Source organism: Penaeus japonicus, unplaced genomic scaffold (genome assembly GCF_977035675.1).
Source record: "Penaeus japonicus unplaced genomic scaffold, GWHDUDI00000001_assembly GWHDUDI00000011, whole genome shotgun sequence".
Lineage (NCBI taxonomy): Eukaryota > Metazoa > Arthropoda > Malacostraca > Decapoda > Penaeidae > Penaeus > Penaeus japonicus.
The window spans coordinates 33,580,159-33,597,658 of NW_028234413.1; the positions used below are offsets into that span (position 1 = coordinate 33,580,159).

At 41.8% G+C, this 17,500-nt stretch overlaps 1 protein-coding gene across 1 annotated transcript in view; it reads right to left on the reverse strand.

Moving 5' to 3' along the window:
- Positions 1-8,686: 8,686 nt before the first annotated feature.
- LOC122248502 (uncharacterized) overlaps positions 8,687-17,500 on the reverse strand; it is a 16,832-nt gene continuing 8,018 nt past the window's right edge. Inside the window, exons 3-17 of the mRNA XM_086541441.1 lie at positions 16,611-17,500; positions 16,301-16,421; positions 16,015-16,132; positions 15,713-15,891; positions 15,538-15,541; positions 15,212-15,291; positions 14,928-15,000; positions 14,523-14,654; positions 14,153-14,266; positions 13,872-14,014; positions 13,628-13,784; positions 13,303-13,506; positions 12,948-13,018; positions 10,833-10,862; positions 8,687-10,612 (exon numbers count right to left, since the gene is read on the reverse strand). The exon at positions 16,611-17,500 is cut by the window's right edge and continues 791 nt beyond it. Of these exons, the coding sequence (XP_086397567.1) occupies positions 9,301-10,612; positions 10,833-10,862; positions 12,948-13,018; positions 13,303-13,506; positions 13,628-13,784; positions 13,872-14,014; positions 14,153-14,266; positions 14,523-14,654; positions 14,928-15,000; positions 15,212-15,291; positions 15,538-15,541; positions 15,713-15,891; positions 16,015-16,132; positions 16,301-16,421; positions 16,611-17,500 (3,628 nt within the window). The 3' untranslated portion in view covers positions 8,687-9,300. The remainder of the gene's footprint in view (positions 10,613-10,832; positions 10,863-12,947; positions 13,019-13,302; positions 13,507-13,627; positions 13,785-13,871; positions 14,015-14,152; positions 14,267-14,522; positions 14,655-14,927; positions 15,001-15,211; positions 15,292-15,537; positions 15,542-15,712; positions 15,892-16,014; positions 16,133-16,300; positions 16,422-16,610) is intronic.

Below are 17,500 nucleotides of genomic sequence, written 5' to 3' on the forward strand. Positions count from 1 at the left end.
GTAATTATGTCTAAAAGACTGTCAATGTGAAATGGCCCTGCCATCTGAGGGCATCCCATCGAACTACGGTTGTGATGTTTACTTTCGGTTACTAGGTGCCTACGATACTGTATTCATTCTCTGGGTATGGGAGATTTATGACCCCGTAAGGACACCGTACCTTACGAGAGCGAACCCGCTGCGAGTTTTGAGTATCCGGCCCTTGACTCCCAAATGTCCAGACAAACAAGAATCATGGAATGAGGCAGTAAAATGTTCCCTATATTTGTTTAGGATTACAACCTGTCCCCTTACTTCCCAATGATCAGCAGGTCTCCATATCTCATTAGCACATCTCCCTGTATATAAAACCCAAGCGAAATATCACCCTCATGGAATTGGTTTGAAGCTTAAAGTTCTTGTCATAATTCTGGTAATGTTTATCATAAATCTGGCTTTTATTATGCCTTATTACCCTTTGTCTATGTCTAGTCAACCAAACTAGCTGCATCCATTAATTGCTTCACTTTGTTTTTACTTACCTCATTCCTAATATCAGGATCTACAACATTTTTTAAACGCTCCGTCATGACTAACTGTCTCAGTTCATTCATAGTCTCTACCTCTTCAAATTTACGGTCTATCAAATCATCGTACGCATTCTAGTCATTTCAAAACGAGTTTGTCAGTTCATCTGCCTAATATCCCTAAACCTTCTCCTGTACACTTCCATCATTTCCATCTTCAACACTGCTTCACTAACTTACAATCTACAAACTCCATCACACTCAGACAGGCACACGCCTCTTTGGCCTTACCCTTCAATTTACACCGCACTAGCATGGCCCAGTCACTTTCCTCCTATCCTTTGATATAGGCAACCTTTTCAAAATGAATGAAGAAGTCCTCAAACTCAGGTAAATGACCTACTCTATTCTCCTCTACATCTAATTCCATGTAGCTGCATCTTTTAAATTTCAAATTCTAATCTCAGTTTCTCCATTGCCACTTGCTCATTCATCTGATTTTCACAACAGGTAAGATTATCAACTCGTTCAACTTTCATTAGTAATGACATGGATATCAGATCATCAGTCCATTCTCAATGATTGTCCCGCTTAATATAAGATCTTAAAAATATGTTGTATAAAGATGTGACCTCAAGCTATTTTCTTTATTACACTGGTACAAAAAATGCACATCGTAGTTTCCTATACAAATTCAATATTTCTTGCCTTGTTTCTGAATTTATGCAGCGCATACACAAATAGCTTAATTGTCTATAGAAATTTTGTACACTGATGAGAACATATCCAATCCTCAAACACTCTATTACAGTTTGGGAACTGAACTGAACTCTCTATAAGCAACCTGTAGACTCATTACGTTAATGAAACTTGCTTTGAAAAAATACCATTCATAAACAGAGACTTGAGAAAGAGACAGATCCCTTCTTCTGATTTCTGGCTAACGTCTTTTGATATCTAACATGTACTTAGTTTATCTAATAATATGCTTTTTATATACAAGTTGAATCATTCAAAATCACAAATACAAACAATAACAAAAAGTTATTGGGATCTAAGTATGTCATGTACACCTCAAGGTCCCGGACGGCGGGTGAGCACGGGACCAAGGGAGGGAACCGTGAAGAAGAAAGGAAATAAACGCAGATGCACAGATGGGTTTCCCTGATCCCTTCGATAAAATCCTAACAAGGCTGGACCGTTGAGCTTCAATTCCACGCAAATCCTGAACATCTAACAGAGGAGTCACAGAAAAAGGAGGGCAAAGGAGATGTGGTCGAGGCGGTGCTCTGTGTGGCGCCCAGGGACCTGTCACCATAATGCAGGCCACCTGCGCCCATGACGCCTTGCCAGGCTGGGAATGACGATGACCAAGTTTCGTGTATGGGCACAGATCGTAAAAAAATACAAGGTATGTGAATGGCCAGAAGGATTGGAAGTAATTTCAGTGAAGTTATTGTGTGACAAGAGCCTTCAGAAAGCTATGAATGCGCATAGCAAGCAAAGTACATGGGAATTTTTTTTCTATGGGTGAAGCTCTCGACCTTGTGCTTGCGGTCATAGTTGGACCAAAGTGCGCGGTAGGTACCTAACATAATATCTTTAACTACACCCAGGAATATAGCGAAAACATTAGTGATAGTATCGACTATGAGTTTAAGTGCCCAGGATGCAAAGCCAATCTTGATTACTTGTTATTGCGAATGGTCATTACAGGGCTAAATAACTAGCAATGAAAAGTTGCGGAACTTACGGTATGTCCAGCGTTTGTGATGTAATTGAAATGTATTGGTCTTACCACTACACAAGTCGAGGCAGAAGCAGAGGCTCACAGTGGACCTGTATAAAACATAGAAAACAAAGCTCTGCCTAGCAACCGGGAAACGTGGTGCGAGTCGTATGGCAATTGTGTAAGGATAATAGTATTTGCCCTACCTTCAAAACTATGCGTCGATAGTGTGGTGCTTTAGGGCACTGGGCACGTAAATGCAACAACTCACCACCCATTGTTAATAGAGTTATCAGACAGGGTTCGACAGTCGATGCTTCAGGCAAAGAAGAAGCAGAAAACACAGACAGTTGCAGGTACCCAAGGAAGCAGGTACGCTAGACAACCAGTATTCTAGCCTGGAATCGATGTGGAGGTGACTCAGAAGAGATCATCATGCAGGATGTGTAAGCTGCATGCCCCATATCCATCAGAACTACTTCTCGCTACCCCTTACAAGACTTGGAGGCATCCCCTGTCCAGTTGCTGGCCGGACGACAATACCGATAGTGCAGAACCTCTACCTCACAAGCAGCAGCTGGGGATGGATCCTTCGACAGCGCAAGAGACGCAACACTTCACATGGCACAGTGTGTAACCAGGAGAATGGACGCTGGACACCGAGCAGTCTTTGGATGGCACAACATGGAACAGACGTTATCTCCGACTTGCCAGTTTCGAGGGGCGGACAGTCACACACATAACACCAACACCAGATATGCATGCGCAGACACCACCTAGTCCCCAGTCCAACAGCACCCCACCTGGCAATGCAGAACCACGGCAGGTGCCATCGGATCCCCAACCCAGCGAGGCCATACCAGATACCATGGGGCCAAGACCCAGAGGACGTGTCCTAGGCCATCTTAGAGACTATATGATGTATTAAATTGCTATGTACCCTTTGGCCCACCCTTGTATATTCAATGACAAATTATTTTAGCTTGTTCCAATTTATGCATAAAAATTCATATTTTTGTAAACTGTCATATGTTTGGGGAGGTATTGGGGTTCTGACTATGTCGTGTACACCCAAGGTACCGCCTCGTATATACAATTTGCAAGACCCGCAGGACGGCGATTGAGTATGAGACAGAACGAGGGCACTGTGAGGAGGAAGGGAACTAAACGCTTAACAAAATGCATGTAACTAAAATCCAAATTGCATAAATAGGCGTGCTCTCGATGGTTTTATAACCTGCAGATTAATCTATCAAATAAACTCCCATCCAGTGTGAATAATACCTCTCTATGACCTATTGATTTCAATCAGCGAGGGACAAACAGAATTTTATACATTAATAAACATCAAATACAAATTATGACTATTCAGATTTAAAGTTAATTATATACTAGCCAATTATGTAAATAAATCGATGTAAATAGATCATTCCAACACTATATTTTGTCGAGATATATTTCATTTTGTTCCATTCAGCTCCAACTACTGAATGGAGCTGATTACTTACCGGCAACGCTTTTTAGAACTAACTAGCTTTCTCCGCGACATTTCTTCTTAAAGAATAAAGGAATATAATATATAAATAAAAGGAAAGGGAGAGGGTAACCACGGCGCTCTCTAACTAACCGTCAGTCTCGTTGCGATTGCACTCTGTAAGTCCAGCCACTTCCGCGAATCTCGCTCAAGTGATTGAAACTTGTCCGGTAGGTGCTTTTTTGATGGCGTGTCACGGATCCCCTTCTTGTTTACCTTTTTTCGTTCCATTGCGCCAATGAGTGTCTTTTCGATAGTTGGTATATACTGGTGCCATTATTATTATTTCTTTATTATCAGCAGCATTGTTATTCGTTTTGTCATAATTATCATTATTATTGTTGCAGTGAATTTTCCCCTGGATTTCAGGTGGGTCATCCCGCAGACTTCGGGATGACCCACCTGTTCACCTGGCGTCACTAGTTGCAATTTAATCAATCTACTGACTGTAACATGACGTGAATTTGCTTTTCTTCGGTTTGTGTGTACGTGTGTGTCTGTGTGTTTCCATGTGTGTGTGTGTATAATTACTGAATCAACAGAATTAACAATAATGAATTTCAAAATAAATTTTAGGACTATCTACGATGGGATGAAAGACTACTATGTACCGGTGTCCACTATTACTACCACTCGCGACCGCAACGTGTGTGTGTTTTAAGAATAAAGTGTATCCTCTCCGTATTGCCAAGTACGTGTATAGTGCATTGCCTTTATATATAGGTTGTAATGATTCTGATGGTTGTGTCGAATATATCCTTTTCATGTTGCTTTTTAAATCACCTATTTGACTTGTCTTTGCAAAGTTGCCTACTGGAAAACTTGTCAACTTCCATTTTAGTCTATCACCTGAGAGCCATCAGGCCCACACTTCTAGAAACACGTAGTAGTATGACACGTTACCAGTCAACTACAAAATCAATTGAGTTAATTTATTATCCACTGCAATTATTACCATTATTTTGTGATAATTATCAGTTACTAATTGTGTTAGTATCATTGTTTTCATTACTATTATTACAACAATTACTGTATTATCATTATTGGTATCATAACTTTTCTTGCAATCATAATCATCATTATCATCGTTGTTGTTATAATCAGTATCATAATTTTTCATGAGCATTATTACCATCCTCATTATTAACATTATGATTGTCACTTCATTCCCTTAATTATCATTAATCTCATCGTCATTATCGTTGCTAATTTCCCAGTAATTATTATGATCATTAACAATTTCATCGGCTTTATTACAGTTGACATTATCATTATCATAATTATCTATAGCACTATCAGGATATTTGTTTTATTGTTATTTGTTAAACCTCTTATTCTTTCTGATATCCGACTCATTACCACTTCTTTCATCATTAATATTACCATTATAATCAATACTTTCATTGTCATTCTTGATATTAGTATTAATGTAATTGTCTTTATCAGGAGTGTTAATATTACTGTATCATTGTTAATATCATACCCCTTATTTCTATAATTCCATTACTATTCATAAAACTACTTTTTTTTTGTATTTGTTCTTGTGTACTGGTTCTAGTTGCATTGTAACACCCGTTTGTTTCAGTGAGGTTAATGAACTAACTTTCACTCGAACTAAAAGATCCTGTCATTTCTTTCAGCTCTCCAGTTCCCACTGAGGTAGTGCCAGGCTCAACCGTCTTACCAGGCCAGCACCAGTACTAGAAGGATTGCATTATTTATTACATTAATAAATAATGCACCAATTTGGCTTCTGGCACACCGCAATGCTCGCAAGATCGATCACTTTGCTTATTGTGTCAATGATCTGCTATGCACATGGATAAACTAGCCTTAGGCTGTGCATGATCATCTCGACAGCTCTTGATCTTATTGCAGAGAGCGTCAGTTGCTCATACGGTGTGGCATCACCATACCGCCTGGCAGATGGGGAGGTTCTGGCTTCTTTTAAGGAGAGTTGCAAGACGCCAGCATGACCTACAGCCTCCATTCTGCTTTATGGTCCTGTTATACCCCTGCCAAGATCCGCTAGTTGACCTGCGACTTCGTTTCCCCGAATGCCGACGTGGCTAGGGACCCAATTGGAGATGCCACGCCTGCCTTGGCCGATGATACGTTCTGTGAACACGAGAATCATGGTCAGTAGGTAGACGTTATAAGTGGGCGTATCCTGCTGCAGGCAATCAGTAGCTGCCCTATAATCCGTGTGAATAACATGTTCCCATTTCGGAACGCATGGGTTAGAGCAGGGGTTCCCAAACTTTTTGTTCCTCAGTACCCCTTAGGCTTTTTATAGGTTCCCATGTACCCCTAACACTAAAAATTAAGCTTAATAGTAAAAAAGGACGTGAGCCGCCAGGCACTGACGCGTCGATAAACACGTCCTGTACCAGTCATTTCTAGATTGGTACAGGTAGTCCTACAGATCTACACTGCAGATCAAGCCATGTGAGGTTTATAATAGTAAAAACAAATGGTATTACCTTACACCCAAGAAATTTCAATAAAGGTGGTGCTAATCAACACAAAGAAAATGAGAAAAGTGCAATCTGAGTGCAGATTACAACACCATGTATTGTGCAAGTAATTGTTTCCTTCAGACCAAATGTACCCCCTGAAACGTGCAAATGTACCCCTGGGGGTACATGTACCCCAGTTTGGGAACCCCTGGGTTAGAGCATCCATTATGGCAATGGCCTCAGCCTGAAACGAGGCCTTGTCAGTCATCCTCACAGATTGGGCTATATTTCTTGCTAAAAAACCGTCTGCAGTTTACGAGTTGAGGTCATATGATCCACTTGTGAAGTATATGTTATAACATATAGGAGTAATAATATCAATGTCTCTCTGCCTCTGCTTTCCAACAAGTACTCGTACTTTCTTTTGAGCTTCATGACCGAGTTCTCGTTCATGGAATTCTCCCACGATGGGAGCTGGGGGCATAGTCAAAGTGAGGGGAGTAAAAGACTTTGGCTAAGAGTGCTTCCTTGGACTGCCATGGCCATGTGAAACAGCCAGGAATGGTTCATGAACAGCTCATACTCTAGTTTGAGGTGCCATAGGACATTCCGCCTGGGGAGCGAGTCCAGGGGAACCTGAGTGACTTTCATAAGGAACTGGGCTGCCATGAGGTCAATCCTAGTGGCCAGGGAATGGGGGTTGATTAGTTTCGTTCACCTCGGGGCACCCAAATACTGGGCAGCTTCATTCTGAACTAATTCAAGCATTTGCACGAGGGTTGGTGGAACAGCGATCGTGGCAAGAGACGTAGTCCACAAAGGGGCGGATTGAATGGATGTCGAACAATCTTAAGACGTGCCTAGCACCGACGTGATTGTCAGATAGTGCTTTCACGACATAAGCTGTGCCTTAGTCTGGTCAATCTGGTACTGAACCTCCCTGTGGAAGGTAAGTCACAGGTCCATCCATAACCCCCCCCACCAAGTATTGGAAGACTGCCACACATTTCAGGACCAGTCCTTGGACATGCAGCTCAATAGCTTGAACGTCCAGTCTCGGATTCATGGCCTTGGGCTTATCATTCGAGATCTCCAGTCCACTTTTACAGCATTCCTCATACAGGAGATTCACACAAAGTTGTAATGAGAGCAAGGTCCTCCACATAATAGGTTAGCATGTACCCCTCTAGGAGATTTAAAACGAGAAGATAGATCACAAGGGCGTTGAATAGAGAAGGACTGAGAAACCCACCCTGGGGTACCCTATTTTCTAGTGGTTTGTATTCTGAATGACACCCCTGGAATCTGACCCTGGCAGATCTGATCTGGAAGTAGTCCCAAATTCAGGCTAGAAGCTTAGCCTTTCCTTATTCCTTTCCTAGTGTAACCAAACTATGCACAGTGCTTTTCCCATGGTGAACTCATGTAGACGGTCTGGAGGAGCTCTCAGCTGTCATAGGAGTTGGTCCAGCACCATCCTCTCGCCATCTTGCCCAGGCAGAGAAGGGGGATAGATACATTCCCGGTCCATTGGCTTGGGGATAGGGACAATGTCAGCCCTTTTCCTACTCAGGGGGGTGGTTGTGCTGGCTCAGGACTGGATAGGAAATCCTGTCATTCCTCAGAGCTAAGTATGTGGTGTTCTGGTAGGTTCTCTGTAATTCTTTCAAAGTGAGTGGTCTCTATGAGGGTGAGTCTATCTGCTTAGAGACGTTCCTGACTGGCCCTGATCTCACTAGGTAGATCGGCGCTGTCAGTACAAGAAGAAAACTCAAGACCCATTGATCGACCTCCGACTGAGGGTCATAGCAACTTGTGGCCTCTTGAACCAGTCGCCACATCTCAGTGTTTAAGTGGTTTAAGCCTTCACATCACTTGAGCCATTTTCCCTGCCTAACACTTTTGTCAGTCTCTTGGGCATACCTGACGACCTCTCTCAGCAGATTTTTAGGCTTCCAGTGTCGTCTAATTTTTTTTGCAGCACATATTAACCCTGTGGTTAATTTCTCTGATCTCGTCACTATATTACATGGTCCAGGTACAAGTTGTAGGGATAGTCAGTCAGGCTACCTTATTGATAACCCTAATCAGGCAATGCTAAAGTACATTTACATTGAGTGTATCGAAGGTTCTTTGTTCCTGAGCCACTCAGCTAAAACAGGCTGAAAAACTTGTCAGCTTGCGTTTTCTACTTAACATTTGGGATTACGCTGTGGCTCAGGGACCGACCCAGTGTACGAGAGGGTGACAGTGATCCCATAATGGTCGCTCGTGACAGTCTCTTACATTTGTGTGTGTGCGCGCGCGCGCGCAATTTGAATAGACAAATAGATGTTAATATATAAAAAAAATAGATATCCACATGCATATATAAATGTATGTGTATAATATATATATATATGTGTGTGTGTGTGTGTGTGTGTGTAATCCAGTTTTGGGGGATGGAAAGCTGAAGATAGAACAGAAAATAATCAACAGCCTTTATTATGTTAAAAGAGGGCATATATTACATTTATATTTTAAAATACACAAAGAGTGTCAACCAAGAATGATGGGCTGCGCATAGACAGGGTCAAACACGCCATCCACCTAAAATCGTCTTACGTATAAGCACCGCTTTCTCCCATCCTCTACATAGAGTGGCCTTGAGAAAGACCTTTACTATGCTGTAAGCATGGTTTTCAATCCATTTTGCCAAAACATTGCCCATCATCCTTATATTCATCAATCTGCTGCTCTCCAGGTTCAACATCCCATTGGGGTGAGGTGGGGAGGTGGAGATGGAAGGATGATGATGTGACATGTGGGAGCTTCAGCCAACTAGTAACCTTGTGGCTCTTTCCCAATCAGCGCTTACAGGGAGCGTGCTATGTTCTCAGTCAAGCGTGATTAGTTTGATGCTTTCTAGATGGAGTAATATTATAATGTTTATAAGTAACATACTGTTATTAGTTTGCTTACAAACAATATAACACAATCAGAATATTAGTCTGCACATTCAAAATGGATGCAAGCTTTTTTACAGTTAGTCATATTTATATATATGAACTTCAAAAGATGGTTCCTAATAAATCAGTCTGACACAATTTCCTCTTTAATAGTTATATTCTCCTCTACTTTAATCTTTTCCTCCATAACACAAGTCCTGAACAAGTCATATGTTTTGATGTCATTAGTTACACCTTCTGATTTAATGAAATTCAATTCATATTCTGACTTGAAGATGAAATTTTCAGGCAAATTCTCTATGCTTGAGGCTTTCTCAGATCTCTGATGAAAAGTTGTATTGGTCTTTTCATGGTCTGCATAAAGCAAGGGCTTTTTCAACCTAGATCGGAGATTGTCCATGTCTTTTGTGGTACACGAAGGTATTTCTGCATATCCTCTTGCATCACTTGTTTGAACATTTGTAGGTGTTCTTGTGTTGTTCACTCGACATTCCCTGGTGCTGTCTTCGTCAACAGCTGTATCCTCATATTGCTTTTCAGCTTTGTGGGATTCAATATGGTTTGACAGAGTTTGTTCTAATATGAACTTCTTTTTGCAAAACGGACACGGAAATGGCTTTTCACCTGTATGAATTCTCGTATGTTTCTTCAAATCGGAACTCGACAGAAATCTTTTTTCACACTGTATACACTGATATGGTCTTTCCCCTGTGTGAATTCTCATATGTAGTTTCAGATGACATTTCTGGCTAAACTTTTTCTCACAGTGTGAACACGTGTAAGGTCTCTCGTTTTTATGAATTTTTACATGTTGACACAAAGCACTTTTCTGCACGAATTTCTTAGCACAATAGGAACACTGAAAGGGTTTTTCTCCAGTATGTATTCTAATATGTTGTTCGAGGTGTGACTTCCGCGACATTTCTTTGTTACAGTGTGAACACTTGAATCGCTTCCGATCACCATGAACCTTATTATGGATGCTCAGATCTCGCTTCGAGTCAAATTTTGCGCCGCACTGGGAACACCAACATGGCTTCACAACACGAGGACGCTTGACAGGCCTTGCTATACACGCGTGCCTTCTCAAGTAAGACTTCGCAATGAACTTCCTTTCGCAGATTGCACACTCAAAAGGCCTCTCGCCTCTATGAATCCTTTCGTGCTCTTTTAAGTGACCTTTTTGGGTAAATCTTTTATCGCAGACAGTGCACTTGAACGGCTTTTCCCCCGTGTGGATTCTCAGATGGGTTGCCAGGTTGTTCTTCCAGTCGAACCTTTTGCTGCAGTATGAACACTCGAATGGTTTGTCTCCTGTGTGGTTCCTGATGTGCTGCTTCAGGTTCTGCTTCCATCGGAACCTTTTTTCGCAGTGCGTGCACTCGAACGGTCTATCATTGTAATTCATGGTGGAGAGGGGCTTTCTCAATTGAATTTTTCATAACAAAAAATAAACCAAACTGAACTACTTGTCTTTTTGCCCCTCTCTTCACTTATTTTATTTCCAAATCTTTGCGTTCCTTTTCTTTTTCGTTGTTTTCTTATCTTATAGCTCCCTTCTGTTTTTCAAACTTCTATTCGTCTTTTATTCCATTTTTAATTATTCAATTATTTGCTTCGTATAATTTTCAGCGTAATTTAACCATTGTTATTTACTGAACCTGAACCATCACCTTGTCTCGGTTCCTGTAAGAAAAAGATCAAATGAAATTAATCACTGTTCTTATTATATTTCATTGCATATTAATTCATCACCTTCATGTATAGTTATTATACAACTATTCATCATTCAATTCTGTCATATTAATTGCATCTTTCTCTATTGAATCCTCTTACTACATTTACTTTCAAGATTCACCTATAAAGTTAATAAACAAACACATAAAAAAACAGACGTAGAAGTGAAACCAATATTCTTTGAAAATAACGGCAATAACAATACTGATAACAATATACCTCGTAGAATAATAGTTATAACAAGATAAGTCAGAATGGCAAATTCACAAGAAAACAGATGATCAATAAAAATAACCACTATTACAATACTATATACAATAAATTATTCATATAAATATGAAAAGTCATGTATAAGAAAGATGAAAATTTACATAATAATTTTAATGATAAAATGGTCGAGAATAATTGCAATAATAGCTACAATGATGAAAATAACATCAATAATAATGAATAATAATGATAGTAATATCAACAGTAAACCAGTGGTTGTTGTTATTGTAGTGGTGGTGGTATAGTAGTAGTAGTAGTCGTAGTAGTAATAGTAGTAGTAGTAGCAGTTGTAGTAGAGTAGTAGTGGTAGTGACAGTAGCAGCACCATGATGATGATGATGATGATGATTTATTAGTACATAAATGAAAAGTAACAAAAGTGATGGAGATGATATATAAAGATAATATATATATATATATATATATATATATATATATATATATATATATGTATATATATATATACATATATATATATATATATATATATATATATATACATATATATATATATATACATATATATATATATATATATATTTATATATGTATATATATGTACATATATATATATATATATATATATATATATATATATATATATATATATATATAAATGTGTGTGTGTGTGTGTGGGGGGGGGTGTAACATAAGGAAAGAACCACCCTGGAGCACAGTATACGACAGAAAAAGAAAATGAGAAAAGGGGAGGAGGGAAAAGAACTGGGCAGTGATTACATCTGATAAAAGAAAAGCAAAACACAGGTTGCAATATTAAACTACCGCTGAACTCTTAATACTGAAACTCTTGTAAAAAATATGAATTTTTCTAATGATAAAACATGAATCTTCATACACATTGAATAAATTTAACTGTTTTCTCCCGTATTTCATTAGTAGTCGGCCTCGGGCGGTAGAGACATAGAAGGCTAACGCCCATAAAGGCGGGACCAAGAAATATACAAATAGTTCAGACAACAATGGAAATATGGTTGTGCTAAATTGGGCAACACAATGTCGGCTGAAATTAGATATGCATACAATTCATTTTAAGTCTTCATTGTACGTAAATGAGGCTCTTTTTCCTTGCCAAAACCATAAGATCCTGGATCTTCAACATATTACAGATGACATGTTTACAACATCAATCTACCGTAGGAGTGGTACATGTTGATCCGTGTTGATTGTAAATTCCCTTTGATATGGGACTGATCTCCACAAGAACAGCTGTTTCCCCCTTATACCTCATTCTTGCTAAGCACACCAAAACAGTTAGGCAAACACTAACATTGTCAGCTTCAGCAGAGAATCTCACCAATCCCGTCGAACATCCACCACCCTCTCACATAGGCAACCGAAACTATGATATTCATCCATGGTGTAGTTTTATTTAAGCCCTTTGATTTATATTTGCCTATATATATATATATATTGTTACTCTGGTCGTCCACCTTCTACCCACTTCCACCAGGCAGGCTAGGCAGGCGGCGTGCTTAACTACAGGGTCGTGAATACAGAACAGATCCAAGAAGCACCTAACACCACAGCGGCCCAGAACACAACAAGGGGAAACACCATAAGGCGAAGCAGGGCACGAAGTAAACACAATAACATGTCTCTCCTTTATTGACACTAGTTCCTCACAAATACACTAATCTATGGGCACAATACAGGAGGGAACCTCCACATCACACTGCACAATACCGGCTTATAACAGTGAACCACAAGGTATCTCAGGTCACAAGGGCATCACAAGGTCTTCACAGCAGGAGCACCAAACTGCGTCTGTCCTGGCTTTGTTCCTCTTCTCGCCCCGACACTTGCATTATGTTATCCTGTTGACACATGTTTACACAGAGACAAAGACCCACTGGCATAGCACTATCCCCCCCTATTAAGCAGACGACCCATCTGCTCTGACATACCCAAACATGAAATAAACAACAGAAAACATAGAAAATCAGTCCTCAGAAACAAACAAAATTCTTTCAGAACAAAAGAAACATAAAGGTAAATTAGTTCTCAGAAACAACACAAAAATCTTTCATCCAGCCCGGCCTTCTTCGCTCTCGCCGGGGTCGCTGCAGTAGCGTGGGTGGCGGTAGGTAAGCAGTGGCACCCAAAGGGGCATCTCCAGCCCCAAGACCTTGCTTAGGGTCGCCACTGACGTAGCATCGTCCTCACCGACCAAATGCTCGTCCTCGTCTCGGTCAGCGTCTGCCACGTCCTCATCCCCGGCTCCAACAAGACTCCGCCCGACTGCTATGCCGTCAGCCAGCTGCAGGTTTTCAATGGGCTCCACCATGCCTTCCACTCCGTGCATCTCTCTCGACAGTTAACACCGAATCCTAGACTCTGTCCTGGGGGTAAGGAGCAGTCACTTAGCCGTAACTACTTCTACACATCCAACATCTCACTGGCTTCCATCTAGATCAGCAACAAACACTGGCAGCTGCTGCACCGCACTGCACCACACTTCCCACGCCAATGCGAGCCTCCACTGGCCCCTTGAGCTGCACACAATGCCCTGTGACGCCACACAGCCTCTGTGGTGCATCTGGAGCTATTGGCCAACATGTCAGGCTGCCACTAAGGTCTTCTCTGCCCCAGTGTCCACTGTCAAGGGCATGGGTTCCCATCTACTGAGCCCTCCACCTGCATCGTGCTGGTTGTTCAACAGCAGCTTACAGTTGGGACCCAGGAACTGAGGACAGCTGGGTTTCAGCCCCCTTCTCCAGCCTGACCGAGTTTTCTGCCTGCACCACACCCTTAGCCAGAGGGCAGGCACTCAGGCGGTAGTGACCAGACCTGCCACAGTCCTTGTAGCACTGCTGGAAGGTATCAGAATCCAGCCAGTTGAGGGGGCACATTCTCCGCTCCGTTGGACATCGACTGCATCTGTGCCCTTTCTTGCCACAGCCCTAACACGAGCCATGGAATCTGTACGGGCTCATCCTCCTCGACACTACCTTCATTTTCACTCTCTGGCCCCAGATGTCACGGCGGTTCTGGGCGGCCGGCTCTAGGCCACTGGTTGCCTTCAGGAAGGCCTTGAACTCCAAGGCCCTCGCGGGTGCCATGATCTAACACACCCGGAGGGGAGGGAGGTAGTGAGGGAGGTAACGAGGCAGGTTGACCGGGTCTGAGTTTTCCACCACCTGTACCCAAGGCAGCGGTTCCGATGTGTCCCCAGCCTCCTGCAGCGGCCATCGGCTCCGACACGACGCTGCGAGGCCCGGGGTTTCCTTGCCACGGACCCCAGGCTGACCCCAGTAAATCCGTCACTCTGGTATCTGTTGCCAGAACCTCGTCCACCTTCTCCGCATGCTAAGTTGCTACCTCATGATGCTGGCTTTCTGCCTTCACCTCCTCCCTCAAGCCCTGAACCTTACCTTTCAGAATCTGGACCTCCCCCAGCAGCTCACTCTTCATGCTGTCGCAGGCTTTGTCGGTGTACTGCTGAGTTTCCATCTTCACAGATGCGAGATTGCTCTGTAGCACCTCAACAAGATAGCAGAACTGTTACTCTGCCTTCCTTGCCTGCATCTCGACGAGATGGTGCACCTGCCCTCTGAACCTGCTCTTCTGCCCTTTGTCTCACTCGTGCCTGCCTCATTCATATCCTCCTCTCCCTCATAGCTGCCATCTTTGGACGACATGATAAATCGGCACGACTCACTATTCAAATATCATAAATCCCACTCTTGACACCACTGTTACTCAGGTCGCCCACCTTCTACCCACCTCCACCAGGCAGGCTAGGCAGCCGGCATGCTTAACTACAGGGTCATGAATACAGAACAGCTCCAAGAGGCACCTAACACAGCGTCCTAGAACACCACAAGGGGAAACACCATAAGGCGAGGCAGGGCACAAAGTAAACACACGTCTCTCCTATATTGATACTAGTTTTTTCACAAGTACACTAATCTATGGGCACAATACATGGGGGAACCACCATATCACACTGCACAATACAGGCTTATAACAGTGTAACACAAGGTATCTCAGGTCACAAGGGCACTCACAAGGTCTTCACAGCAGGAGCACCAAACTGTCTATCCTGGATTTGTTCCTCTTCTCGCCCCGACTCTTGCATCATGTTATCCTGTTGACACATGTTTACACATGTTTACACATAGACAAAGACCCACTGGCATAGCACTATCCCCCCCCTATCAAGCAGACGACCCATCTGCTCTGACATACCCAAACATGAAATAAACAACAGAAAACATAAAGAAAATCAGTCCTCAGAAACAAACAAAATTCTTTCAGAACTACAGATACGAATCATTTTTATATTCTGCCCACAAGATAAATAAAAATAATCTATGCGTTAGATTTTACTTACCATGCTGTATAAAAAAAACCTTGGTCTTATTCAATGTTCAAAATTTCCCGATAAAGATACTTAAAAAAAAAAGTCATACACATAAACTAGTTAACTTTGGAAAAGTTTCTTTACACTATTACTTTGTTCATCTATCCTTTATTTTTTAGCAAATGGAGGCTTAAACCACTAATACTCTCTGAGATGTGGCGACGGGTTCAGGAGGCCACAAGCTGCTCGGCCATTATGACCCTCATTCAGAGGCTGATTGATTGGGTGCTGGTACAGGTACGGCCAAAACCGCAAATCAAATTCCATGCTTTGCACTCTAGCAAAGGCAGAGTCCACTATTGGGAGATACATAGATATAGATACCTGGTGTATATCTAAATATATCAGTGTCCTATACAAGTCAGTACATAATAAAGAGAAAATCGTTGGTTTCCTATTCCGTTTTCCGGGAAATTCAAGCATTTGCCATATGTTTCATAATTTTACATTTGCTGTAACTGCTGAATGGAGGTATCTATATCTATGTATCTCCCAATAGATGGTGAAGGACTCTGCCTTTGCAAGAGTGCAAAGCATGGACTCTGATATGCGTTTTCGGCCGTACCTATACCAGTACCCAATCAATCAGCCTCCTGATGAGGGTCATAATGGCCGAGCAGCTTGTGGCCTCCTGAACCCGTCGCCACATCTCGGAGAGTATTAGTGGTTTACGCCTTCACACCATTCAAGCCACTTTCCCTGACTAATCCTTTTGTCAGTCTCTTGGGCATACCTGACGACCTCCCTCAGCAGATTTTTAGGCCTCCTGTGTCGTCTATTTTTTGCGGCACATATTAACCCTGTGGTTAGCTTCTTTGATCTCGTCCTTATAGTACCAGGAGTCTTTGTATTACCTGGTCCAGGAACAAGTTGTGGGGATAGTCAATTCGGCTACCTGATAGATACCCCTAATCAGGCAGTGCTAAAGCACATTCACATTGAGTGTATCAAGAGATTCATTGTCCCTGAGCCACTCAGCTAAAGCAGCCTGAAAAGCTTGCCAGTTTGCCTTTTCTACTTTCCATCTGGGAAAGTAGAAAATCAGTCTGACACAATTTCCTCTTTTATAGTTATATTCTCCTCTACTTTAATATTTTCCTCCATAACACAAGTCCTGAACATGTCATATGTTTTGATGTCATTAATTAGACCTTCTGATTTAACGATATTCAATTCATATTCTGACTTGAAGATAAAATTTTCAGGCAAATTTTCTATGTTTGCATAAAGCAAGGGCTTTTTCAACCTAGATCGGAGATTGCCCATGTCTTTTGTGGTACACGAAGGTATTTCTGCATATCCTCTTGCATCACTTGTTTGAACATTTGTAGGTGTTCTTGTGTTGTTCACTCGACATTCCCTGGTGCTGTCTTCGTCAACAGCTGTATCCTCATATTTCTTTTCAGCTTTGTGGGATTCAATATGGTTTGACAGAGTTTGTTCTGATATGAACTTCTTTTTGCAAAACGGACACGGAAATGGCTTTTCACCTGTATGAATTCTCGTATGTTTCTTCAAACCGGAACTCGACGGAAACCCTTTTTCACACTGTATACACTGATACGGTCTTTCCCCTGTGTGAAGTCTGATATGTTGTTTCAGATACCATTTCTGGCTAAACTTTTTCTCACAGTGTGAACACGTGTAAGGTCTCTCGTTTTTATGAATTTTTACATGTTTACATAAAACACTTTTCTGCGCAAATTTCTTAGCACAATAGGAACACTGAAAGGGTTTTTCTCCAGTATGTATTCTAATATGTTGTTTGAGGTGTGTCTTTCGCGACATTTCTTTGTTACAGTGTGAACACTTGAATCGCTTCCGATCACAATGAACCTTGTTATGGATGCTCAGGTCTCGCTTCGAGTCAAATTTTGCGCCGCACTGGGAACACCAACATGGCTTCACAACATGAGGACGCTTATGAATCTTT